Source organism: Marmota monax, unplaced genomic scaffold (genome assembly GCF_021218885.2).
Source record: "Marmota monax isolate L192 unplaced genomic scaffold, Marmota_monax_Labrador192_F-V1.1 WCK01_AAM20220418_F8-fsc00071, whole genome shotgun sequence".
Lineage (NCBI taxonomy): Eukaryota > Metazoa > Chordata > Mammalia > Rodentia > Sciuridae > Marmota > Marmota monax.
Window position 1 is genome coordinate 9,104,647 of NW_026695217.1, and position 27,653 is coordinate 9,132,299.

At 49.7% G+C, this 27,653-nt stretch overlaps 1 protein-coding gene across 3 annotated transcripts in view; it reads right to left on the minus strand.

Annotated features, from left to right (window-relative positions):
* Nucleotides 1–27,653, minus strand: part of Cog2 (component of oligomeric golgi complex 2) — a 33,154-nt gene that overhangs the window by 4,161 nt on the left and 1,340 nt on the right. Inside the window, exons 2-15 of one of the 3 annotated variants that reach the window (XM_046432073.2) lie at nt 20,102–20,263; nt 19,116–19,181; nt 17,055–17,135; nt 15,500–15,603; nt 12,086–12,194; nt 10,983–11,162; nt 9,770–9,894; nt 6,872–6,998; nt 4,274–4,413; nt 3,808–3,869; nt 2,654–2,805; nt 1,771–1,968; nt 893–965; nt 477–619 (exon numbers count right to left, since the gene is read on the minus strand). In XM_046432073.2, the coding sequence (XP_046288029.1) occupies nt 477–619; nt 893–965; nt 1,771–1,968; nt 2,654–2,805; nt 3,808–3,869; nt 4,274–4,413; nt 6,872–6,998; nt 9,770–9,894; nt 10,983–11,162; nt 12,086–12,194; nt 15,500–15,603; nt 17,055–17,135; nt 19,116–19,181; nt 20,102–20,263 (1,722 nt within the window). Of the gene's footprint in view, nt 1–476; nt 620–892; nt 966–1,770; nt 1,969–2,653; nt 2,806–3,807; nt 3,870–4,273; nt 4,414–6,871; nt 6,999–9,769; nt 9,895–10,982; nt 11,163–12,085; nt 12,222–15,499; nt 15,604–17,054; nt 17,136–19,115; nt 19,182–20,101; nt 20,264–27,653 lie in introns of all 3 variants that reach the window. The other 2 variants (XM_046432072.2, XM_046432071.2) reach the window with 2 other exon arrangements.

The window sequence follows — 27,653 nt, forward strand, 5'->3', positions numbered from 1 at the left end:
ACGTGACCATGAGCAGCAGCAGCATGCGCTGTCTTCTAGCCTACAAATGTCTGTTTTTCCTTTTCCTTTCTTTTTATTTTCTGGTGCTTGGATGAAATGCAGGGCCTGCCCAGGCAAGTGCTCATCCCACGTAGCCCTGACATACTTTTTAACGCAGTTTGTCTGAACTTATTCAGGAGAAAGACAGGAGAAAGTAGGTACCTCCAGGACAAGAAGGCAGCAAAGTATTTTGTAAGTCCAAGTATTTTGTAATACATGACATGTTTAAGTAGGATTTTAAAAATATTAAGATGCTTTCTTTTGAAAGGAAGCAAGAAAGTGCACTCTATCCCAGCTACCACCCACCTCAGCTGCAGTGTCAGGGCCTCTGCCCTCCAGCCTGGCTCTGAATGGTTGGATGGAGCTATCTTGCCCTCTTCTCCAGCCCCCTCAGTAAGCTTCCCACTTCAGAGTTCTTTTTGGTGAATGACACTAACCTTATTGGTTCTTCGGTAGAGCCGGGGCACCTCTAGGGCACCCTTCAGGTAACTGAAGCAAGACTCGCTCAGGTCCTGGATGACCCTGCTGCTCAGGGCAGGCACGCAGGCTGACAAGGAGCTCCGGGAGTCCTCCAGGGCAGCTGCAGAGGCAGGAAGGCAGGACTGGTCACTCTGCTTGGGCCCAGAGGTGAACTTGGTTTTAAAGACGATCATAGTATGCAGTGTGTACTACAGTAAACCAAATCAATTAGCATTAAACACAAGATCTTAGGGGTCAAACCCACAGAGCAGAGCGACCAAGGATTTACAACTAGAAAAGAAAATGCTGATTCACACATGTCCCGTAGTCTCTGAAACTTTACCTCAAATTATTTCTTATTCAAAGATTTGCCGAGTCTGAAGATCATTTTTACCTGAGATAGAAGAGAAATTCTCAAAGCCAATCATTTCCAGTTTTGGCTTAATTGTCTCCAAGAGCTCTGGAAGCTGGAACATAGATACCACATGCTCAGTCACTCCTTGTAAACCAAGGCAGCGGCAATTCTACTTGCATCTACGAAGCTGGAACATTGTTAATGGGTAGTGAAACTAAAATCAGGACTCTTAGTGCTGTTTGTCAAGGGAACGTGAGGCTCAGTGCTGTCAAGAAGAACTGACGGCATGGGGAGCCCACGGGCTCACAGCCACCCGCAGGCCCAGGGAATGGGTGGAAACCTTCCATTTTCTGCTATCCGTGACACCAAGAAAGCCCACCGTAAACAGCAATGCTCGAGACACACAAATGCACCAATTCAAGCACATAAAGCCTTAAACTCAGGGAAAGCAGAATCATGCACTCTAACTTCAGCCCGTAAAGTTCTTCAATTGTAAAAAGCAAAAGCTATGGGAACTATATAGAGAAAACAGAGAAATTTTGATATGTCAACACTTCCAAATATTACAGAAAACTTTTGGGTAAGTGAACTAAAAATAGCTAAGAGTTGTGCCAGAGCAGACATGAGCTAACCAACCAAAGCAGCACGACTCTGCTCAGCATACCCCTGCTGAGGAGGGGCAGAGGTGCAGGCTCCCATGGTGCCAGGGGCACTGCTGAGCAGGAGGCACACTGGCAGAAGCCTCCACGGAGATGACCTGCCAAGGACGGCTGGGGAGGCACGGGACAGGCGAGATGCACCAGACCTTGGCGGGATACCTGGGGCCCCACAGTTCCAAGGACCACAAGGACACAGAAGCCTGCCTTTGGCACCAGCCTCTTTCTGAGAAACCTGCGACTCTTCAGGGATCGGCTTACCTGCTCCTGAAGCCTGTCTAGGTCTGCAACCACATACACCAGCTGAGTACTGGAAATGGACTCCATTGGCTTCTCCTCTGAAGGTCCCCTTCCTTGGTCTTCATTACCTCCTTGAGAGGCAGAAGGGTCTTTGCTACCAGCTACCAAAGGCTTTTTGATCTCCTTGGCACTTTCATTAGAAATGGGCCTGCGAGAAAGCTGGACAAGAGTTCCAGTGGTTACATGCTTGCAGGCTGGCGAGACACAGGAGTGTCCATACACATGTAAGTCAGCAAGGAACGCCAGCTGTGTGCAGCAAAGATGGACTAAGGCAAGAACTCCGCACCATCTCTGAGACAGTGACAAGCAGGGCTTGCACACAGGGGACAACTAGCTCCCTGTGTCTGACACTGAGGGCAGCAGCCTGCAGACAGAGCCCTGTAGGGACCTAGCAAGGCCAGCACTTGGCACTCAAGGGCCATGCTCTGTGGCTGCCACACATCTACAGACAGCCTGAAGCTTGCGGTACTTCACACACCTGGCCATCTGAGCAGGGGAACGGTGACCATGAAAAGGAAAGACTGCTCCCCTTTTCATTTCAACTTCCAAATACCAAGTGTATTTTGATTTCTAATCATTTTCATTAAAATGAACATGTTTTAATTCAGGCCCTGTGAAGATTTCTGGTTTTGAGAGAGAGAGTGGACTGGTCAGTGTGGGGCTCTTCAGTAAGAAAACACAGAGCGTGGGACACCACACACCCAAGGGGCAGCTGCCGGAGCAGAATGTAAGGCAGTCAGCTGCGAGCGAGAAGCCAGCTTGCTGCCATCCACGCACGCCACAGGGCGTGAAAGGTCTCTGACCCTCACCTGTCCTGGGCACAGATGAGACGCATGGCACTTACCTCACTGGCAAAGATGGAAAAGCGTGCCAGAATCTGCAGAGTGAGTCTCCAGAGGCGATGGACCAGCAAGGGCAGGAACAGCTCGTCCGACCAACACCTGAGCAGGCTGCTCCACGTTCTATGGGAAGCCAAGAGGCAAAACGGACTCCCAGCTGGGGACGGAGCAGAGACTCGGGCTCAGTCAGCTGTAGCTGCCGATGCTGGGCCCTCTGGGCAAAGGGCGTGGCGTGTGCGAGTGTGGCACAGCGAGCCCAGAACTCACGCGTGCACGCTCACGCACAATAACACAGGCGTGGCCTTCCGAGGGCTGCCAGGGAAGACAGGAGGACCCCGCGGCTCGTCTTTCTGTCTTCACGCACTTGGCCCCACACCCCAGGTATGTGGGCGAAGAAGCAACGCCCAGCACCTGGGATGCTGCTCCTCACATACTGTGGGCCACCTCAGACCAGCTCTAGGGCACCCCTCCAGGCCAAGGGCTGCTGGATCTGTCCTACCTGCTCTGTTCACTCCTCTCCTCCTGTCTCAGCAGTTCCCAGAGAGGAGTCACTTACACACAACCACCTCTGACAAGGAAAGACTGAAACTAGGTGGAGGCCAATAGGGCAGGGGGACTGACAGTGGACACAGCTGCCCCAATGAGAGCAGGCACTGACATCCAGGAACCCAGAACCCATACACCATCCTTTAGTGGTCACCAAGAAAAACATGACGAAACTGGCGAGCCATCAGACACGCACACATGTTCTGAAGTCTGCACACCTATGATGGTCACCTCCGGTGTCCACCCTGGGGCTGGAGGCCGAGCGCATGCTCCCACAGGGTCACTCTTGGGGTCCTATATGTGGCCACCCTAAGCCAGGAAGAAGCCAGACTGCAGCAGCCTGAGCCCCTGGACTGCAGCCCTAATGTGCTATGTTCAGCACCAAGAAGGACTCTGCTTCCTGTCTGCAAGCACCTTCGACCCTCTCCATGCAGCAGCTCCATGAACCAAAAGATGTGGTTTCTTTTGCCTTATTGGAAAAAAAGTTGGATAGTGGTGGTGGGGGCAGTGTCCTGAGTGACAGGAAAAGGTCAGAGTGCTCTTTGGACCAAGGCCTAGCTGAGAGGTGGGTGTGGCTAGGGGGACACCTGTTGCTCCAGTTCTAAGAGTTTACCTGGTGCTTCTTCCAGCCCACGTGTGAGTGCTGCTTCCAAGGATCCTGCCACCTCTCTGAACCTGTGAGGAGCAACACCCAAGTCAGCCCGAGGCACCCCCGACCCGTCTTCCTCTCCCCAGGCAGCAGGGCTTCCTTGCGTGCTGAGGGAAAGGCCAAACACCTGAGGCAGAGGGTGCAGCAGAGGGAGATGGGCCACTGTGCTACTCCATCCTCTGCCCCGGCCACAGAGGAGGGCATGGGAAGGAAGCTGGCCTGGGGGTCTGCCCATCAGAGCCCAGCGTTCCTTCCCACTATCAGAAAAAGGCTGATCTTCCCTCAGTTTGGCTCCCAGGACACTTGTACCTTCCACAACCAACTCTGCCTCCCAACAGGAACCTTCTGACGCCAGAGGCAGCTGCCAGCTGGGCGCGTGCTCAGAAGCAGTCACGCTCTGGGGAAGGTGCCTGCGGTGTGGGGCACTGACCGTATCTGGAAGTAGACCGGCAGGTTCCACTTGCTGTTGAAGCTGTGGTAGGCAGGGTGCGCTCGCAGCCGTTTCACACTGGCCTGCGACCCACACTGTCGCTCAAACCTTCTTAGGAAGTCCATGCTGGTGGTGTACTTCTAGAAAGAACAAGGGGGTCAGTGCAGCGGCTCAGCCTTACTGGGCACACTCTGGAAAATGTTGGAGGGGAAAGGGTCCCGCACAGCAGTCCTGAGCCATGCCCAGGGCTAACGTGGCCATGTCCAGGGGAAACTCCAACACACAGTCCTATGTCCAGAACTGGATAACAACAGTGCTCTCACCCCACCAGCACCTGAACAGACAGACGGTCCATTAAGTGATCCAACTCGTCACTGAGCAGCCACCTGGCTCTCACAGACGGGAAGTGGGAACTGCTCCAGGAGGAGCACAGCCGACAGCGGGCACTACCGTAAGCCACCCAGCTGCCTGTCCAGGCCGCCACCATCACCACTACCACCACCAATAGCAAGTGATGCCTCTTCTACTGGGCTCTGACAAAGCTAGGGGCAGGACCCAGCCAGTCAGCAGATGCCTTCTCGGGGCTCTCTATGCATGAATCCCCGTGCCCTGAACCACGCAGGCTGACGTCTGCCCACACAGGGATTGTAGGCCAGCAGAAGCTACAGGTTATCATTTCTTTCACCTAGATTTGGGCAGCATTCTGTGTCCCTAAGGGTGGGCTAGGTGTGTGGGGTTGGGACACAGGAGGCCACTGTGGAGTAAGGCTCTATCTCTACATTCAATGGCCACCAGAGGGACAAGGGCACTTCCCTTTCCTTAAGAAACACTGCTTTAAGGCCCACAGCTGAAAGTACTTCTTGAAGCCGACAGACACCTATGGAAACTAAGCCCACCAGCACCCAGCACTGGCCTAGACTTCTGCCAAGTTCTCTCAGAAGGTTCATGGCTGAGCTGCTGCACTTCCTGAGCCAACCTGGTCACCATGACCTGAGGAGCACAGTGGAACGCAGAGCACCTCACACCACTCCTGTGTGAGCCACCCGCACTCTGCTCACACCATCTAACTTAGGAAGCCCTACTTTTTAACATCACAGAAGTTGTCCTCTGTCAAAAGCAACACAAGCAAGCATGCGACTCAGCATCCTGTAACATGAGGCCATTCGCCCAGAGGGTCACATCCTGACAAGAAGGCTGTGCTGCACTGTGTCTCAGCCGCCACCATCAAGCCTCCAGGCCCAGGCTCCGTCCGCTCACCTCGTGCCTCTTCGTGCACCTTGCATTAGTGAGGGGATTAAGCAGGCAGAACAGAAGAGAAGCAAACAAATTCCAGAAATTATGGCAACTACAACTGGAAACTCAAAGCACAGACGCATCTGATGAAAGACCCAGTAAAACGAAAGACAAGTCCGGAGGAATCCTGAGCACGCGCACCCACATGGAAAGGGAGGGAAGCAGCTTTGCAGGCAGGTGCTGGAGGAATGGCAGGAAAGCGCAGCTCGAGAGGAGAGGGCCTGGAGAGAAACTGCAGAGGAGAGGTGCTGGCCTTCCGCCGGAAGTCCAACAAGTCCCAGGTGAGGTAGAAGAAAAGTCCACGTGAGGCACTTCAGAGTGAACTAAGCACACCAGGCTCAGAGGATCTTCCACCAGCCAGGAAAAGGGCTCAGCCAGGGGGTCAGTGCGTCCACAGCTGACTCGGTGGAGTCCACAGTCAGCACCATGTGTTGACAAGTCCATGCCCAACAGAACCACTCTCCCCAACAGAAAAACAGAAGAATAACTCCCACACACGGCTGAGGGCTCACTGCAAACAAGGCCGTCACCTGCAAGCCTCACTGCAAGCCTCTGGCACGGGCTTCAGGAAGAAAGGGAAGGGCCCAGGAAGGATGGGCTCACACCCAACAAGAGCAAGCAACAGAGCAAGGGGCCTGAGGCAGTTCTCAGAACACCACGGCCACCTGGGACCACGGACGCAACAGGAGAGCCAGCCTGGGTCCAAGAAGGCATGACTGTCATGAAAAGCAGTCAGGAGGAGGTAAAGACCTCTAACCAACTCAACCCGGTTAAGTGAAGAAGTGAGAGCCTGTCCATCTCCTACCAAGGTTACTCAACATATGCAGAGAAAGGACAGAACACCCCAAACAGCAGAAGCAAAATCAGAGTAAAGGGAGAAAGCAGATACCCAAGTCTAAAACACAAAGGAGGCAGACCGGAAGAGACCTCACTGACAGCAGTGCTGCACACCACCAGCCACGTCTGAGACCAAGACCTCGCCCAGCAAGGACCCGACCAAGTTCCAGGGAGGCACAGGCACAGGCACAGGCACAGGCACAGGAGGCCACGGCAGCAGTGGGCCACAGCAGAAACGATGTTCGCAGCCATGGCCAGGACCTTCTAAAAGATACCATGATTCTTAAAGAGGGAAAGGCAGAGCTTCATAATTTTTTTGGAAAAAAAAAAATGTGTTTTAAGATAAATGTCCATTCAGCAACTCAAGTTTTTGTTTTTAAGACCACAGAACCAAGAATGGAGAACAGAACATGCTGCCTGCTCCGAAGTCTCAGGCCAACACCTTCAAGAACCAGGATTGGAAGTCACCTGGTGAAATGCGTCAGGGTCCCCAGGATTGAAGAGCGAGGGCAGCTTTTCCTCCAGTCCTTGTGCGATTTCTGGCCAGACGGAGTTCACTAAGAAGTCGTACCCGGGAACAGGGGTGGCTCTCTCACTGTAAGAAACAAGCAAGATTCAGTCAGGGCCCCACAGCTCCCACCGCCCAAGAGCAACTTCCACCCTGCAGCTTCTTCCAGGAGTCCCTCAGCCCCACACCCACTCCGACCTTCTTCATAAAGACCACGTGTGCCAGTTAGCTGTCCCCAGACTCGAGTTCCTACTTCACTTCTGGACCTCAATACTGCGTCGGCCCCGACGACTCTCCTGGATCCTGACTCTTATAGCAGGTGTCAAGGATGAGGCAGAACCACTGTGCCCACCCGGGACCACTTCCCTCTCCCACAGGCCACCACCATGAGCTTGTTTTGGGAAAGAGTGGTCTCCTGCCTTAGGAAAGAAAACTTTGAAGTCAATGGAACACCACAAACCCCAGGGTACTGCAAATTAAATTAATCCAGTGTCCTGAAGAAGACCTTTAATTCTAAAAGTCTGTGACACTGCAGGTGAGATCCCAATGGCAAAGCTTGAAGCAAAAACTCTCAATGGCCCAATGAGCTTGGTGTGTGTGTTTTGCTGTTTTTTAGCACTGGATATTGGATTTCTAATTCACAACCCTGGCACTGAGATAAAAGCAACACTTCAGAGCCAGTGGAGCCTGAGTTCAAATGGTGGGTCGTGGGCAGATCATCTCACTCTTGTGCTGTGGTTAGTCTTCAAAATGGGCATAGTAACAGCTGACTGCGCAGGGTCGCTGCAAGGACCAACATCTGTAAAGCATCCAGGATAGCATCCAGCACTCGGGAGGCACTGTCAGTCCTGCTGAAGGAAGACCTGAAAGCACCCCTGGCCCTACACACCCATTGCCCACCCCCGACTGCCATGCACTGAGCAAGACGCTCTACTTTAAGATAGTCTTCCTTCAAAATGTGAAGGGATAGATGGTCTCGTTTTGGCAAACCTAGGATCTTACAGCTAACTGCCATTTTGAGTCGGGACTCAGTGTTCTGCCAAGTACTAAACAGAACCTTGTCTTAGCTGTCCTCCTCAGCAGAACGCATCCAGACAGGAGGTCAGCACAGAAACTGCCTCCTGTCCAGGGGCAGCTTCCATAAGCCCATGTAGTTCATCAAGGTCCTGAAGAAGAACCACTGAGGACAAGGGAGGTGAAGGCAGGTGCCTGCTTCCCTCATGGCCAATGCCACGTGGGGGCGCTACAGACCCTTGAGCAAAATGAGAGACTGCTAGGCAGCTGGCTGTGAGCCACAGATACCATAACACAGTCACAACAAAGCCGACGTCAAGAGACAGGATCGCCTCATTCACACAGTAAACATCTAACTAAATCCCCCAAAGGAATGTTAAGACTTTGCAGGACTAACAGTGAACACAGGGACTAAGAAGAGCTAGTGTGTCACTGGGGAAGGTAAGTCCTGAACGCTGTAGGTGGTGTCAGTTTCCATGTTCTTGGGGGAAGATGGTGAAACAGAAGAGAATAGACAGGGAGGCAGCAGGCATGGGCAGTCTGAGGCCATGAGTGTGCTGGGGAAGGCCCAGGCCCTAGGGCCTGCACTTGAGATGCGCAAGGGCCAAGGGGCCAGGAGATGCCTGGGACTCCTCAGCTTCTGCATGAGTCTGCCACACTGAAGCTGCAGAGACTGCCAACGCTGGGTATCTGACACATGGGGACCAAGGCTAGGCTGTTAAGTCTGACAACCAGCTGTTCACAACCATGGCTTCTTCAATTTCATATTGTCTTTTACTGGATGCCTACCCCAAATCCAAGCTCAACACAATCCTCACAAGTGGCACAACGAGGCCTCAATGCACTGGTGCAGTGGACACAGGATGGTGCTGGAGAGGCCAAGCAGAGCATGAGAACTTGACCATAGATACTTTTTTTGTTGTTTTTAAGAAACATAAATTTGAGATGCCTGTCCATGAAAACCCTCAGGGACTGCCCTTCACCACTGAGCTCAGCAGGCTTTGGTGAAGCACTCCTGGGCGGCTGCGGTCTTCAAGGCACTGTGTGAGGAGGGGTGGGCCCTGATGGCAGGGTGGCCTCTTGGAAGAGGGATGTCAGCCCACAGAAGCAAGGGCAAGGTCCCTGGAATCCAGGATATGACTGATGTTGAACATCAGGACAAAGGAGGGTGTCCTGGAAGACAGGGAGTCTTAGCTGGGGCTTCACGAGCAGTGGGGATTCAGTGGGAAGGGCGGGCACCATGAGCACAGAAGGAGGGCTGGGGAAAGGGTGCAGTACTGTGTGGTGGAGCTCCACATGTGCAGGAGCTGCCAGTCCCGACCACGAGAAGCCTCCTCCACTGGGTCCAGGAGTGGGATCCTCCCCACCCAGCCTTCAGAAAGAAGGTCCAGTCTACAGATTGCAGGACTCCCAAAGGCTGGACCATGGCAACGGCTGGAGGACTGGCAGACTCTGGAAAGTACTGAGAAGTCCTGGAGACCAACTATACAGACAGAGGCTGAAGACGGCCTCCCCATCGGCATGAAATTCATCAGCTGAACTGGTGTTCACACACTAGACCCCGGAATCAGAACTGCAGCAAGTGCAGAGGGGAAAGGGAACAGGCCCTGCTGCAGGGACTCAGCCATGCAGAGGGGAAAGGGGATAGGCCCTGTTGCAGGGACTCAGCCCTATTTCTAGCTTCACAGTGACTTCCTCCTCCGTGAACAAGGCTGAATATACCAAATGAGGACACTCCCGGGGACCCTGCTCCTGCAAGCCTGTCCTAGCAGCAGGCCGGGCGCAGCAGTTAGCAGGTGTGAGTCCGCAAGCCAAGGCGGGTTGAGGCAGGGCCCTCAGGTTACCTGGAAACAGCGCCACCTGTGACTTCCCGAAGGAGGCGGCAGTGGTGGGGGACAAACTCCAGGAGCTTATCATATATGACCTGAAGGCCATTGGGATGTGACTCAACAGAGTGTTCCACAATCACCTGGGAAAAAAGCATTTAAAAGTGTAAACTACATACTGCATATGAACAATTAAACAAAACACCTCAAAAACACGCCTTCTGGGCCAGAAAACAGGCCTGTTTCTAAACAGTAAACCCGGTCACACTCAAGGTCAGTTCCTAAGGCACAGCTGTGGCTTTAACCATGGGGCAATGTTGGCCAGGTGATGGGGCCAGGTGACAGGGACTGGCCTAAGCCAGGCAAGCCCCACATTTACCTGTTTCCTGCTGAACTTAAAAAGAAAATAATTTCTTTTAAGAAAAGCATTAAGCCAGAGCACAGGATCCCCTACAGCGCCTCACTGTCCTGCCCTGGCCTCTTCTGTTCTCCTTCAGCTCAGGGCAGGCTGTGAGCCAGAGGTGGGAGAAAGTGCATGTCACCATTTGAATACTGGCATGAGGCTGGGAGTCAGAATGAAAAACTCTTACCCTCAGGTCACTGAGCATGACCTCTGCTCATCCTGCACTTGCTGAGCAGAGAATATTCAGTGAGAGGCAAGCTCCACACACTGTGGGTGGCCTGTCCCCTGCATTCCCTCCTATCTCCAATGAGGCCCCAACAGCAGTGGACCCAGGCAGTAGTGCACCTTGCTGTCGTACTATGGGAGTCCCTGCCTTGGGTCTTCCTCTCGCCTTCCTGGCTCAGCACACTCCCCCGTGTTTTGGGGGCCCAAGTGTTACCTGCTCCCTGCACACCTGGGGAAGCACCACTACCTCCTGTCTCTGCCCTCTCCCATGCTCCAGTGCTGTCCTCAGCTTACCTGGGGCTTCCACCTGAGACCACTGGCTCAAACGCTGTCCAACTTGACGGGGGCATGACTGACTAACCACACCAGAGCTGAAGTGCATGGTGATATCCCTTCCCAGTGAGGATGACCCCTCAGCTGTGGCATCACCAGAATACCACAGAGCGTGCTGGGGCACACTGATGTACAGACGGGACTGGCCTCCTCATGGCTGGCCTGCAGTGACAGGGCCCCTCCCAGGAAGACCTCTGGTGCACCGGCCTCCTCCCAGCCCCCAGCAGAGTGGCAGCAGAGAGCACTGCTCTCCATGTGCGCAGGGCGCACCTCATCTACGTACGGCTTCACCAGGACCTGGCCGACCAAGGCCTCAGCGTCCCGCGTCTTGTCGATGGTGGCGTAGGTCCGCAGGCAGTGCCTGATGACGTCCACATCACAGCTTTGCAGCCCTTCCAGCAGGAGGCCCTCCAGAGACTGCTGCAGCACTGCTGTGATGCCTGCGATCCGCTGTGGGCAACGGCAGGACAGCCCAGTCAGAACCACTCCTATGCCTCCAGGGCACGCCACTGTGTCTGACCCCAAAGAGGATGTGTGACGCTTAAACACCGACATTTCCTGAGGCTGAGGCATAAGAACAAACTCCCCTTTGCCCTAGTCTCTCTGTGAGTCTATCTCTGGTTCACCAAAGAACGGAGACCTGGCCTGGGGCTCAGTGGCAGAGCACTTGCCTAGAATGTGTGAGGCACTGGGTTCCATCCTCAGCACCACAAAAAATAAACAAATAAGCCGGGCACAGTGGTGCACACCTATAACCCCAGCAGCTCTGGAGGCTGAGGCAGGAGAATGGCAAGTTCAAAGCCAGCCTCAGCAAAAGCAAGGTGCTAAGCAACTCAATGAGACCCTGTCCCTAAATGAAATACAAAATGGAGCTGGGGATGTGGCTCAGTGATCAAATGCCCCAGAGTTTAATCCCTAGTACCAAAAATAAAAATAAATTAATTAATAAAAAAACAAATAAAATAAAGGTATTGTGTCCATTTTTAGTTGTAACTAAAAAAATATTTAAAAAAGAAAAAAGAATATAGACCTAATTGCAGAATGAGAAAAGGTTGTTTTTCTCTAAAGCTGCAGAGCAAACAATTTTGATTAACATTACAGACTTAAAATCCAATCAAGGTCACCGGAAGAATTATAGCTGTCTTACAACATACATCAAATCACATAAAATTCAGAATCATTACTCTTGGAATGCAGGAAATGTGACTGAACTTTACACAAGATCTATAACATATGACACTTAGAAGAAAGGCCCCCAAACTCAAAACCGACAAGAAGTCAAGACTAGTTCCAAACCAGCACAGGCACATCCCCAGACTAACCAACCACCCTGCAGGGGCCAGGCTAGGGGCTGAGAGGCAGCCATGACTCACCGGCCTCACCATGTCCAGCAGAGGCATGCCCTTGCTTTGGACCGCATGGAACTGCAGCTGGTTGAACTCTGTGGCGATCCTCTCCAAGGTCTGTCCAGTCAGCAGGGGGCTGGGGATGATAAGCAGAGCCTGATGCCTGGGAAGGTACAGAAGAGCACCACAGACAGCAGTGTGCCACCACCCAGCTTGTCAGGTGGTTCCATGGGTATTCTGTCACAAGGTCAAAGCCAGGTTTCCCTGCCATCAGTCTGCTCTCTCTCTGGGCCACAGGACAGTGCATTATAGCTGGTCGCTGGTGGGCAACGAGTCCTGCACAGGCCGAGCATGAAGCCACAGGGCTGCGCAGCCCACGGAGGTGCACCTTTCCCAAGCTCCCCATTCCCAATCTCCATTCTCTCTCTCCCTCTCCTACCTGTTCCTCTCCTGTTCTCTACCTGCTCATTCTTCCCTCTTCTGAAATACCTCTAATATTTCTCAAATGCCAAAAGCTCATGTAATAGCTTACTTTAAAATTAAGTTATGCACAGCAGAAATAGCAATCGGGCTATCGGGCTATTTGCTCTGAGTCCTAAAGAGGACACTTATTGAGTCAGGCCGAATCTATCTGTGATAAATGCACTTCTGTCTCTAAACACACATTGGAGTGTCAACACCAATCAAGAGGAGGAAGCCAGCAAAGAATACAAAGGTACTTCCGCTGGACAAGTGGCAAGTGAGCAGAAACACACAGAAGATCCTGTCCAAACAGAGAGGAGGGGACCCCCTGAGGGAACGCTCGCCCATCACTAACATGCCCTGGCTGGGGACACCCTGCGGGAATGCTCGCCAGTCACTAACATGCCCTGGCTGCACCTTCTCTATAGCTCAAGGCTTGCTGATGCCTCTGAAGGTGATCCAGAGCTAAAGGAGCTCAGATCTGCTGCATTAGGATGGACACTGCCAGGGAAGGTACAGGAGAGCACTCAGGGACCAGTGGGTGAGGTCTGGCAGCTCTCCTTAGGTACCACTGGTTCCACACTGCAGGTGTAACAAGGGAAGCCTGGCCTCATGTCAGGGGTCTTACAGTCTATTGAGAAAGCACACAACTTAGTCCATGGCTCCAACTCACAGAGAAGCTCCCTGGAGGCTGCTGGAAGCACAGAGCATCTGAGAGATAAGGGATGACCTCCTGGAGGAAGTAATCCTGCAGTCCAGCCTACAAAAGGTAACTTTTTCAGTGTCTTGTTGGGACATTCACTATAGTCCCAACTGGGCCTGAGTTTAAAGACAGCAGGGGGACGACAGTATCCAAGGCAGGAGAGAGGAGTGAATTTTAAAAAACAAATCCATAGTGTTTCTGCAGTTAGCATGGTATCTTAAACAACCACCTCTCCACACCTTAAGCATGCTGTGAGCTAGATGTGGAAGACACAAAAAGAAGTCAGGCAGACCACAGGGGGCAAAAGTGAAGGAAGCCTTGGAAGACAGACAGCCACAGGTAACTTGTGGAACGTACTTCACAGGGTTCACCATCAGGGAACCACGGTAGATCCAAACAGCGGTACAGAAATGGCCAAGAGGGGCTTAGGAGGTCAAAGGTGAGCTGCGACTGGACCAATCTGAAAAACCAGACAGGCAGCTTCGGAGTCAATGCATTAGAGAAGGTGAATGGCCAGCCAGGAGGCCAAGCCTGAAAGAGGCAGTGGGAGAGGGAGGCAAGAAGCAGACACCTCCAGGTCTGCAAGCGAGGCAGCCGCACCCACTGCAGGACTGCCTAGAGTGCCAGAGAAGAGGAGAGGAGGGACAAAGGGAAAGTGAACCCCGAGGACTCTAAGCTGGGTCCTAGGGAAAGGAGGCACTGTTTCCTGAAACAAGAGAAGAAAGAGGAGAATGTTTTACAGGTGGAGAGAGGTGGAGAAGGGTCACAAGTCCAGTTTTCAACAAGATCAATGCGAGGAGCCTGTAGAACAGACAGGAGACTCCAGTGGTTGGGCTGACCACGTCTAAGGATAGAGCAAAGAGCCCAGCTGTCCAGGGTGGTCAAGACCAGAACAGCAGGTAAAGGTACCCAGAGAGTGCAGACAAGGAGTATGGCCCTGAGGACTGACACCAGCAGAGCTGGCATCAAAGGGGACATGCAGCCTGGAGGAGGAATAGCTGGAATAGGCAAAGACAGAGGGCGGGCAGGGTGTGCCACGAGAGAGCACAGGTGGAGGGCTGTTACTGCAGTGGGAGGAGAACAGGTAGAGGAGCTAAACACAACCAAGACGCCACTGACTTCTCAGTGCTAAGGTGACAACACAAGTGACACGAAGGGGCAGAAGCACCAGTATGGAGGCCTGCAGTCCCTGACCACTCCCTAGACACTCTGCCTGAGCAGGTGAGGCCTTGGAGCACACTTCCCTCCTCAGCCGAGAGGCAGGAGCCAGCTGTCCTAAGGCCCTCCACATCTGAGTCAAGGTTCCTGGAAGGCAAGAGCAGACCTTTACAGGACGACCAGTTCTATCTGGTCATGGTGGCCTCCCAGAAGCTCATCCCAGCTTTTTGGGGAAGGGCAGTGGCTGCCAACAGGATTGAGGGCCTGCGAGGTGCAGGCACCAGCCGGCTGCCCCCCAGCCTCAGGTGGCGCTCCAGCAGTGCAGCCTCACTCCACAGGTGGCACTCGGCCTGGCTGGTGTGTAGCACCAAGCTGTGTCCTCCCACTGCACCCAGAATCTTCCTGTGGGGATCCTGCTGGGGTCTGCAGGACCTATACCACTCATTCCTGAGTCACTCATCTGCCCACTGGCGTGAAACTCAGAGTGGACGGTAAGACAGCGATGGCGTGATGAGGAAAAGGCTGTCTGTATCCAGCGAGGAGTTTCCACTTCAACATCTACACTTCAACCACAGTGTACTGTCCTGCTCCTAAACGACACAAGCATGCTGACCTGAGACATGTCAATGGCAATGCCTTGGCCTACTGAAAAAGGAGGGCTAAGATGAATGTGGTTTCCCCAGATCAGCAGGACTCCACTAGTTCATGGGTGAGCAGCTCAGAGGTAAAACCTTCCACAGCAGCACACTGCCTGAGCCCCAGAAAGGCGGGCGGGAACCGCGCCCTGCAGCCTCCAGGCCCGTCAACTCTGGCACTCCACTTTTCTTGAGCTACTTTTAAAAATACTAGGCCAGGGCTGGGGTTGTGGCTCAGTGGTAGAGCGCTTGCCTAGCATGTGTGAGGCATTGGGTTCGATTCTCAGCACCACACATAAATAAATAAAATAAAGATCTATTGATAACTTTAAAAATATTAAAAGAAAAAAAATTTAAAAAAAAAACAAAAAACACTAAGCTAGAGACTTGGATTTTCTTATGGGGTTTTCCCCTCAGAGGAAACGAATACTAACTCCAAAAAATCTCCAGCCTGGGTGTGAAGTATTTAGTAAAAATACTTACCTGCTTGCTTCTAGTGCAGATGTCTCTTTAGAACTTTGAGAATTTAGGATTTTTTCAATTTTCTCAACAGATCGAATAACTTGCATCAGCCTCAGCACACACATCTGTGAAAGTGAACATCAGGCAAAGAGAAAGTCATCAGCATGCTTCATCGCAACCACCGCATCTCCCCGCGTAAGAGGAGGCAGAGAGCAGCGCCAACACAGGATACTCAGAGCCTCCATGTTTTCACAACTTCCATAGCACATCAAATTCCCTAGAGAGCAAGTCTTCACCTTGGCTTTCCAGAACCAGCACGTTTCACTATTCTTATTTTACAGTTAAACAAACACAACACGTCACTGCTTTCCCAAACCTGCATCCTTCTTCTTTTCTACTTTCCTTATCTTAAACAACCTTTCTTTTGGTGCTACATTCATTTTCCTGAGACCACTCTTCAGGTTTTGTTTTGATTCACAATCACCGGGATCCTCTTGAATTACATGAGCCTGCTGTACCCACACACTCAAAGGTCGATTCATTACAGACACTAAGAGATACAGTTATTCCTAAAGGAACGGGTGCTGGGCTGGGTGGCTCAGGGCAAACAGTGCCTAGCATGAGCATCCTAGCATGGTCCATTTTCAGCACCAAATTTTAAACAAACAAAAAAAACAGCAGAACCATGGCTACTAAGCATCTGCTGGGAACACGCTGCTCTAGACACTGGGAACAGGAGCTCTCCTAGAGAGGCGCTACGTTCTCAGCTGGAAAAGCTGAGAGGGGCCTTCAGGAGAACCATTTGGAATCGAAGGTCTCCAAATCAGGCTCTGGGCAGAGCATATTCCAGGGTGAGAATTACAAATTCTAAATCCAACTAACTCAGCCAGTATGACTAATGATCACACACAAAAAAAAAATCACAAAGAAAGTTCAAGTTCACCCAGAGCCACTGCACAGCGAGGCAGTGCCTAAGCCATGACACAACGGGGAGAACAGGTAGACTGGGCAGGCCTGAAGCGTGGTACCCCCTCCCCAGAGCAGGAGCCTGCAGGGGCAGCCTGGGGGGATGCTGCAAGAGTGCTCCAGCACCTCCAAAAGACACAGAGGACATTGCTGGGAAGCGGCTAGCTCGCCTGCTCTGAAGGCTTCATGCCCTTGAGCCAGCTTCTTCCTCTGAAAAAAGTGGAATTTTAAAATACAACCACTCGGAAACACTGTCCTCTGTCTTTAGTAGGTAATGTGACTGAAAAGAATGAGATGGCAGTGGGAAATGGGGTTGGCTGGTCACATATTTCTTTAAAAATGTTAATGCTCCCACAAATAAAGCACAAGAGCAATATGCAATTTCCTTTTAGAAAGTCCTTACTTTCCTCAACCATTTTACCACAGGACCTAACAGACCAGGAGTGAGAAGGCCTGGGCACTGCCCCTCAGCACGTGGCCGGGCCGCAGATCCCTGAGCTCGAGGAACACCACGCTCCTCCCCACCAAGGCCTCAGACCATAGGCCCCACAGTCCAGCAGCTACAGCTGCACAAGCAGTGGAGGCTCTGGGGTCAGGTGTCAGGGTTTACCTTTTTATTCCTAATGTCCTCTTGTTTTGACATTCGTTCATCCACTGCCCGAATCCCTTCACTGACAGTTGACCTAAGACTCTAAAACAATGAAGAGGGTGTACTGAAAAAACTGTTTTGTAACATCACAAAATTTACACACTTAATTCATTTCCAGAGGACTCAGTGTCTACAGGCCAGGACTGTGCAGATACTGACAGAATTTCAAAGTAGTAGGCACAACTGTTGTCAGGTTATTCAGGCAAAGTGACATGAAGCCACGGTCACATTGAAGTAGCTGCCAAAATAAAATAATCCAGGTAGGACAAGCACATAGGCAGTCAGGGCAGGGAGGGTAAACCTGGCAGCCCCTGGGCCTCTGGAAGAGGGTGGGGCCCAGGCAGACCCAAGGAGCCTGCGGGCGCTGCTGAGCACAGAGGGGCCTCCAAAGACGGGTGGGGACAGACACCTAGGCCTGCCGGGCACACACCCAGGTGCACCACAGACCTGGGGGAGAAGAGCAGAATTCAGAGAGGGGCTGGCTTTGGAGGGCGTGGCCCGGACAGGTCTCTGGACCAGCTCCTATTCGCTCTGACACTGACAGGTTGTGATGAGGATGGCCTATGGGGAAATTCAGGAGTCAAGAAGCCTGAATGGATGGCCAGTAAAAGGGGGAGGTCACAGGCGGAAAAACAGGTTAGGTCGTAAGCTGATGACTCAAGCCAAGCAAGGGATCATCAGGGACAAGACTAAAATGAGGTAATGGAAGCCACATGATAAACTGGACAGATCACGAAAGTTCTACAGCAAAGTAAATCCATTCATTCAACAAACATTAGGAATTTCCCATTGAATGTCAGCTACTAAAACACGAAAACGCAACGGAGAAGACAGTCTCAGCTCTCAGGGACTTCAGAATCTCAGAGCAGCTTCAAAAAGGAAGCAAAAGTCTATGGCCAAATCCTAGGGGAAGCGGTAGCCACATGCGTGGCTGTAGGAAAAGGTGGGGACAGGGTGCTGGCAGGTGACAAGTGACAGCAGAAGTCAGGAGGGCAACAGATGAGATGGAGGCTCGGGAAAGGCCCATCCACAGGGCTGGACAGGAGAGTCTAGGGAGCCAAGGAGGGTGTGGAATCTAGCAGTAGACCACTGCACAGACAGCTACCTTGACATACTTTTTAAAAATCAAATGAAATGTAAATGTTCAAGACACAGATCAGGACTTCTCTCGATGTTCACATCGAGAACATGTGAACATCTGGCCTCCTCCTGTGGACCTTACTTTGTCTTCCCAGCCCCACACAGAGACTCAAAGTCTCCTCATGTTGTATCTCAGAGCTGACCATGTGCCAGGTACTCTTAGGGACAGTACACAGGCGGTCCTGGCTGCACACAACCCAGTGGTCTACACAGGAAATGACAGTGTAGTGCACCAAGCCTGTGACAGCTCATCTGTGCTGGGGGCCCCAAGTTGGGAACTGACAGAGGCGGGGAGGTGGCTCGAGGGCAGTGGACAGGGTAGCATGTCCACTGTCCCAAAGGCACAGAAAGCTGATTGAGGGCCTTGTCCATGCTGACCTAAGGGCAAACACTGCCAGAACTGTCCCTCTACTGTTCAAGGCTAGAGGTGGGGAGTCCCATTCCCACAGCCAGCCTGGTCTGAGAAACATAAAAACACCATGTCTATTAGGATTACATTAACTTCATATCATCCTCAGTTGCACTGGGCTAAATGGCTTCTGTGAGCTGCTCTAGGAACCTAACCACACATGAAACATCAGTTGGGGAAACACTTGGACAATCACAAATGTTTAAAACACAGTGCACTTGCAAGCTGGTGACTGCTTATTAAGGAGATGTTTTCAAAAAACCTCCTTCTTCCCACATTTTAACGCTAACTCTAAGAATCTGTCACCTTCAAATCAAAGACTTTTTTAGGTTGCACTATCACATGCAAACAAAAAGAACCACTGATTCTTACTTTTTTGAGTGAGTGCTGTAATTTCTGATCATTCAAAAACAGCAACAAAACAAGCACATCATGCTTTATGGTAGTCTGTTTAATGTTATTTGGGGACTTACCAGAACCTCCTCTCGTAACTGTCCCAAAGGCACAGAAAGCTGGTTGAGGGCCTTGTCCATGCCAACCTAAGGGCAAAAGACACTGTGGCACAAACACTTCACAGGCAAGAGTGGTGGTAAGCATCTATCTAATGGCTGAAGCAGTACTAGACTTTTTAAAAAATCGTATTAAAAAATCTGTTTATACATGTGAAATCCACAAAGGTAAGGGAAGTTATCATCAACAAAAGGCTCCCTTGACACATCTGCCTCTGGATGAAAGTTCTTAATGACTGAAAACTTTTGGAGGTGAACTTATGACGTCCAACCAGTTGGCACAAGAGCCTGATGAACAACAGCTTGACTTGAGAAAATCTGAATTAAATAGGACAGGAGTAAAGTCTCCTGGGTTTCTAATCCCACTGAAGGTTTAGCCCGCAGTGTGTTTCCCCAAACCAGTGTGGCTCATTCAGTTTAATGCCTCTCAAAATTTCCATGGAGGTGTTTACTTTCTGTACTTCTTTCCATGCACAGATTTAAGAGCAAAATAAAATATGACCAAGAAGACTACAAGGCAAATTTTGGGAGCATTAAAACCCAAGCATTTCTAAACTACTTTTACAAACTAAAGTACTCAGTGAAACTTATTCTCACAGTTTATAAAAATCAAGCCTCCTGGAGATCCCTAGTGGCCACTGCCAACTTGGCTCTGGCTAGCACACATATCTGAAAGCAAACTAAACATTTCCTTGAGGACAAATTAGCTGGTTCCAGCGCACTTTCCTGGGGCCAGCAGCAGCTGCCATTATTCCGCCCTGGTACCTTTACTCTTGGGCCTTGACACCTGCTCAGGACAAGCAGGAGGCAAGTCCTGGATGAGCAGGAACTACAAACAAGAAGGTATACCAAGGAAGTCCAGTTCTACTACTAAAAAGTTTCTGAGCACACTCCACATGAGAGAAATCATGTGTGCGCACAGCGAACAGCAGGGACCAAGGCTCTGTTACCAGGTTTGTCGAGAGGTTGACGAAGTCGGCGTAGTCCTTGTTGATGAGCTCCACCATGGCTGTTTTAAGCAGCCTGTAATACAGCTCCAAGTCATCCCTCAGCTCCTCTAGCTGCACCCGCTTCCTACAGTCAGACACAAAGTGGTCGACGTCGAAATCTTCCTGGAAAGTAAAACCAGGAGAGGGAAGAATGACTGCGGTGTCCCCAGGTTTCCTATGCAGAGGGAAGAGACAGCACTCCAATCACTCATAGGCCAGCACTGTGCCGAGGGGAGCACCTGCTGGTCACCTCATGAGGGCACCCAGAGGGGCCTGACGAGGAACTCCTCCATGGAGTTCAACTCAACTCTACAGAGGACTGTTTTCAAGATGATATTTCAGCTGGATGCTTCTCAGAACAGGAAAGCTTTTTTCTCCTGAATTTTATAAGTGATAAATGTGCAATGCAAGATAGGATTAAAAAAAAAAGCAACCAACTTCCAAGCTTCAGGGATAAGCACTACTGATGTGTACTTTGACACTATTTAACACTGAGCTTTACCTCCTTGCAGACCTTTTCCCAGACCACAAACACACAGGTGTGCACACACAACCTTAACATGCAGGCCTGTGTGTAACTGCTTCTCCCAAGCACCACCACCTGAGTGTGTCTGTGGCACACAGAAGTCTGCACAAAGTCTGAGGTCAGCCTGAGCAATACAGCAAGACTCCATCTCAAAAAATTAATAACAATAATAGGCAAAGATGGTTTAACATCAAAAAATCTATTAATCCATCACATCAACAGAGAAATGTGATATTAACAGATGCAGAAAAAGCATCTGAAAAAATCCACACCACTCATGACAAATACATTCTGAAAACCAGAAACAAGATGGAAAAGTTCCTCAACTCTACAGAGAACACCTACAAACAACCCACAGCTAAACTTCTGTCAAGGGAGAACATAGACTCCTCCCCTTAAGATGGGGAACAGGCAGGAATGGCCCCTCTCACTAATCCTGCTCAATAACTCTATATTTAGAGACATACAAGATGTACCGATGGGGAAGGAAGACATAAAATTGCTTTTGTGCTCTGATGATGTAATGGTATAGAAAATCCCAAAGGAAACCAACCCAAAACAACAATGCCCCTGGAACTCATACACAACAGTAGCAAGGCAAGTTGCAAGGAAAATATTTTTAAAAACCCAACTATTCTCCCACAAGCCAGCAGGGAACAAGTGGATTGAAAGTAAAAGCACAACACAGCTGGGCGTGGTGGCACATTCCTGTAATCCCAGCAGCTTCAGAGGCTGAGGCGGGAGGATCATGAGTTCAAAGCCAGCCTCAGCAAAAGCAAGGTGCTAAACAACTCAGTGAGACCCTATCTCCAAAGAAAGAAAATACAAAATAGTGGTTGAGTACCCTGAGTCTAATCCCCAGTAACCCCAACAACAACAAAAAAGCACAACACATTCACATTAGCACACAAAGTACAAATTTAACAAATTGCACAAGATCTACATGAGGAAAACTACAAAACTCCAATGAAAGAAAGCAATGTAAGACCTAAAACATGTAGAGATATACCAGTTCATGGGTAGTAGGAAAACTCAATATCCTTAACTCAGTTCTTCCCCAATAAAAATCCCAGGAACTATGGGTTTATTAATAGAATGATTCTAAAGCATATTTGGAAAGGCAAAAGACTGAGACTATCCAACACAACTCTGAAGAAGAAAAGCAAATCCAGAGGTCAGACACTATCCTTCCTTAACACTTTTAACATTTCCTATTAAAGCTACTGTCACTAAGGCCACTGGGTCTGGCCAAAGAACAAAGACCAGGGTAACAACAAAGCACCCAGAAACAGCCACACAGACAGAGTAAGCAGATCGCTGACACAGGGCCCAGGCAAAACCAAGAGGAAAGATGGCCACTTCAAAAGGGATGCTGGCAAAACTGGACCTCCATGTGTAAAAAAACCCAGCTGGGCTCAATGGCACACACACCTATAACCCAGCAATTGGGAGGCAAGGCAGGAGGCTCACAAGTTCAAGGCCAGCCTGGGCAACTTAGCCAGACCCTGTCTCAAAATAAACTTAAAATGCTCTAGGGTGGGGGTCGCTGGGGTTGTGGCTCAGTGGTTGAGCGCTTGTCTAGCATGTGTGAGGCACAGGGTTCAATTCTCAGCATCACATATAAAAATAAAATATAGGTCCATCAACAGCTAAAATTAAAAAATGTTTAAATTAAAAAACAAAACAAACAAACAAAAAAAAAACCAAAGCTTTGGGATGTGGCTCAGTGGTAAAGTGTTCCCGGAGTTCAATTCAGTACCAAAAAACAGAATTATTGAAACATAAATTGTTTATACCTTTCTCAAAAAATAATTCAAAATGGATCATAGACCTAAATTTAAAACACAAAATTATAAAACTTCTAAGAGATAACACAGGAGAAAAGTCTAGATGATCTTGGCTTCAGCAATGACTTTTTAGACACAACACCAAAAACAATTTAGGAAAGAAAATATTGATAAGCTAGACTTCCATTCAAACCAAAAGCTTCTGCTCTACAAGACACTGTCCAGTGATGGAAAAGACAGACACAGGCTGGGGGAAAATATTGACAGGACAGATAACCTGAAAAAGGTGCTGAACCCCAAATACAGACAGAAGTATTAGAAACAACAGAAAATCTTGCAGCCTATATGGAAAACGGCATGAAGGCTCCTAAAAAGTAAAAGAACACCTTTGGACCCAACAACTCACTGCTGGGACTTATCCAAAGGAAATGAAGTCCCTCTCGGAAGAATCTGCAGGCCATGTTCACCACAGCTATGACAGGTGGCCAGTCCACCTCCAGGTAAAGGCACAAGGCAAACACAACGCACACCATGTGCCTGCCCAGCAAGGAAGGGAAGCCTACCACCTGCCACCAAGCTGATGGAGACAGTGACGTGAGACACAGGAACACAGGCACCGCGTGGCCCCACTTACACACAGCACCTTGGAGTATGCAGAAGGGTGGACATCAGGGCTGTGGGTGGGGTCCAGGGGTATAGACTTCACGGATGAGATGAACGCACTCCAGAGAGCAAACCTACAGCATAACTGTAGTTTAATAATCCGGCTCCAAAAAGTGGATTTTATGCCCTCTGACCACAGGGAACGGGGAGGGTCAGCACAGGAGGGTAGTATGACCCTCAGTAGTCATACTAGCATGACTATGGCAATCACTTCACAAGCATCAGAGAAGATGGACACCATTCAGTGATGACGACCTTAGGCCTGAACCTAAGCAACTCCACTTTAAAAACTCCAGTTTGACACCTGCAGTCTCATCAGGCATGGCCAATGGAACCCTCCAGCATGGCCCTCAGGCACAAACAAGTCACTTCCCCCACCTGATAAACTCAGAATGAAGCCTCTGTCAGGCTGCCCTCACTGGATAAGAGGGAAAGGTGAAAAGATCAAGGTGGGAACCACCAGAGCAAATGTTTTAACCCCAAGGTAAATGATGTCACTAAGAGATCCAGGGGGCAGATGATAAGGTTTGAAAGGGAGGTCAAAAGCCCCAAAATTTGGTATAAATGATAGAGCAAATGAAGAGACATTCGGCCAGCCAACACTGATGCCCTCATGCTGAGAGCCTGATGAGGATGTGGACTGATATCCCAATTCTTCTCATCCTTTGCTAATCCTCTGCATCTTCCTCATTGCTCTCAAACTCTGCAGTCATATCTTGACCCTGGGGAGAGCCACAACTTCTCCCTACCACCCTTTCCTCAGTCAGCTGTCAGCTCTACCCTAGGAGAAGCCTGTCTTGGTTCCTGATCTGATCACCTCGGTGTAAGTGTGTACCTGCTGGACTTAAAGCCTAGAGCTTGAGACTTTAGATCGGACACTTGAATTTAGCATGCAGAGGGAATGTCTGTCATGAGCCTGTCATGATTAAGTGTGTTTGCAGTGCTTAGAATTAATCTAGAATTGTTTGCTGTGAATTGATTGTCTATTGCAGTGCCCAGCATTAAGGATTATCGTTTTCTCGATTAAGAACCTACAGAGTGAAATGGTATTGAGTGATTTGAGTGAATAAAGCATTGACTAGGGCAGAAGAGCGTGGATATTCTTTATTTCTCCCCCTGTACTGCATAAGTCGCACTTTTTGCTCATCACGACACATTTCTGAACACAATTTTTGTTTGCCAATCGGTAAGGGGGCAATAAGAAATAATGTACTTTAAAAATGGGCAAAAGATCTGAAAACATGACGGATATCATGTGTTCTTAGGGAGTTGGGAAGGTAAACAAGGTGCCAGGATGCACCAGATGCTGGCGAGGGTCTGCAGCAGCAGACACTTCCACTTCTTGCTGATGGAAGCTGTGGTACAAACCCTTTCGTCACTGTCTCCAGCTCCTGTCCGTGCATCCAATGCCTGGCAGCCCACCTTCCCCCTCTGGCCACACTCACTCCATCTAACCCATAGGCGGAGCCAGCTTACCAGGCGTGCTAGACTAGACTCCCTTCCTTAGTGAAAGGCCTTGGCCTCAGCCCTGAACGCAAGGCAATGCACCTCAGCTCTGGCTCGTGAGCTCTTGATGTTACTCTGAGCATAGAGCTCCTCCTATTGAGACAAGGTGCCTTGCTTCTACTTCTCCAATGCCAAAGCCTGGGAGTCAGCAGACAGAGGCCCTAGTTTGCCCTCACTAGGGGTATGACCTTAGGGAGGCGAACCACTTATGGGCCTCAGCTTCCTCATCTGTAAACCAAGAAAAGAGTACCAGTTTCTTTCCTTTTTTTTTTTTTTTTTTTCAGAAAAAACACAGAATGTCAAGAGCTGGAAGGAACGGCAAATATTAATCAGATAAATGCCACCCTATCATACTAACAAGGAGATATATTCCAGAGAAGCCAGTGTTCTGCATAGTCACATGGGCAGTCAGCAGAGCTGAAACTGGAGCGTGTACCTCATGCTGTCACTATTCGATCAGTAGTGTCTCTACACCAAGACAAACAGGTGGCCCTGGACACTTGCTTCAATATTCACAATGCATCCAAATAAAATACCGAGGACTCTCAAAGAGTGGTTCATCTCCCACTAGTTCATTAACATATTGTTGACACTGACAGTCACAAGGACGCTCCCAATTTCTCATGTCATTAAAGAGGTATGAAGTGCCAGTCCAGAGGTCTAATAACGCCACCAAGAGGTGGAGGCCCTAGAAAGGACCTAAGTTCAACACAGGCAGATTTAGACTCTGACTGAAACAAACTGCATGCCATTAAGGATTACCTGCCAATGGAATGAGTGCACTGTTGTGGAATATTCTCAAGATGTTTTGGGAAATGTTTTCTCTCGGCCAGGCACACAGACCAGCCAGTATACTTGCAAGATCAGATATGCATTTTGAAAAGAGCATCCTGCCTGCAATATAGAAAAAGGATTAGACAAGGCTACAAGGGACGAAGGAAACTCAGAAGCAGCCATGAGTACAATGGCCCAAAATAAAAGTAACTCAGAAGGTCATGGAGGAGATTGAGAGAAGATGAGTTCAAGAGACACTTAGGGGGCTGGGATTGTACCTCAGCAGTAGAGCGCTCACCTAGCACGGGCACGACCCGGGTTCAATTCTCAGCACCACATAAAAAATAAAGGCATTGTGTTGTGTCCATCTAAAAAAAAAAGATTCTCTCTCTTTCTCTCTCTTAAAAAAAAAAAAAAAAAAAAGAGGCATTTAGAAGTGAAATCATGAAGCCTGGTAACAGACTGGACTATGGAAAGGGGAAAAGAATCACTCATCTGGGACTGGGGTTGTGGCTCAAGTGGTAGTGCACTTGCCTAGCATGCGTGAGGCACTGGGTTCGATTCTCAGCACCACATTAAAATAAAAATAAAAAATAAAAGATATTGTGTCTATCTAAAACTAAAAAAAAAAAGGAGCACTCATCTTCTGGCTGGGTGGTGGAGTATTTTCTGGACAGGTAAGACGAGAGGGTAAAAGGCTTCAAGGGAAGGAAGTTCATTCCTCTGTTTCCCACACATCCAGCTTTAAACATGCTAAATTTGGGGTGCAGGGTTACCCCAGAAGGACGTCAGGGAGCTGAGTACACAGAATTGGAGATCAGGAGACACACATGCCAGAGACAGGAACCTGTGTCACCTGCCTATAGGTGGTCAGTGAATCTGCATGGAGCACATCACCAGGGCACGTGAAAAGGAAAGAATACATGACTGAGCCTATAGACAGCCATTCAGTGGCTATGAGAGGGACAATGACTATTTAAAATAAAGCCAGAGAGCGTCTCTGAAAAAGCAATGGTCTGCTGAGGTGAAGGAAGGAGATGGGAAAGGTGTACTAGATCAACATCCGCTGACTGTGAGAACTATGCAGAGGAATACTGGGGCCGTAAGTCAGCAGGAAGTGAGCGTGAGTGAAAGGTGACAACTCTGAATCCCGGGGTTCCAGGGAAGAGCTAAAGGTGGGGGACTGAGGGGAAGAAACTAAATCACAAGCACATGTGTGAAAGCCAGTGGGGAGGCATGGGGAGAGGGGTAAGAAGGTTCTGTGAAGATGAGGACACACCAGCCAGCAACAGTGCACAGTTCAGAAGGCCAAGCCCCAGACCAGTTGGGGAAGGCAGGATTGAGACTGTTAGCAGCAGCTGAGGATATACCCATCTGATGGCCTGTGAAGTCACACAAGGAGACAGAGGAAGGATGTGATTTCAAAAGTATGCCCATGTTCATGGTCTAACTTGTCCTTGTTAGCACACCACCTTCTCTCCTACCACTGAGCCTTATGTCCTACTTCCTGTCAACTGGCTGCCAACCCTAAGGGTTAAGTAACCTCCTGTTATTAATCAGTCCCAATGCCACGAATGTGACTATATAATTTCCCACTTTAAAGTTGACTGTAAGGGCTGGGGATGTGGCTCAAGCGGTAATGCGCTCGCCTGGCATGCGCAGGGCACTGGGTTCGATCCTCAGCACCATAAAAAATAAAATTTAAAAAAAGGATGTGTCCGCCAAAAACTGAAAAATAAATATTAAAAAATTCTCTCTCCTTAAAAAAAAAAAAAAGTTGACTGTAGCTCCACAATGAACTTTGCATGGAGCACAAATTCCTCAAATATCACACAAGGCCCATTCCAACTTGCAACCCCACCCCACCTACTGGTCCAGTCTCCTTTCTGACATCCTCCCACACTCAAGCTACTCTAAGTGCAAGTTTTTGGATGCACATTTTTGGGTGCCAAACCTTACCTCCTCCTTCATATCTAGATTTGCACAAAGGCAGTAATCAATCAATGCCCACTAACTGAATAAACAATTGCTACCATTGCCCAAGCAGGCTGTCACCATCTTAGGAAAACTAATGTCCTGTCAAATGACTGGACTTCAAATAACCTCAACTCTCCTAATGCATACCTGATATTTTAACCTCATGCATAATACCTATACCTGCTACAAAAATGTAAATGAGGCACAAATGTACAAACCACCCAGCAAGCACTCCACACATCTTTTCTGCCACAAAATCGTATGCATGTCTTCCTGAAGG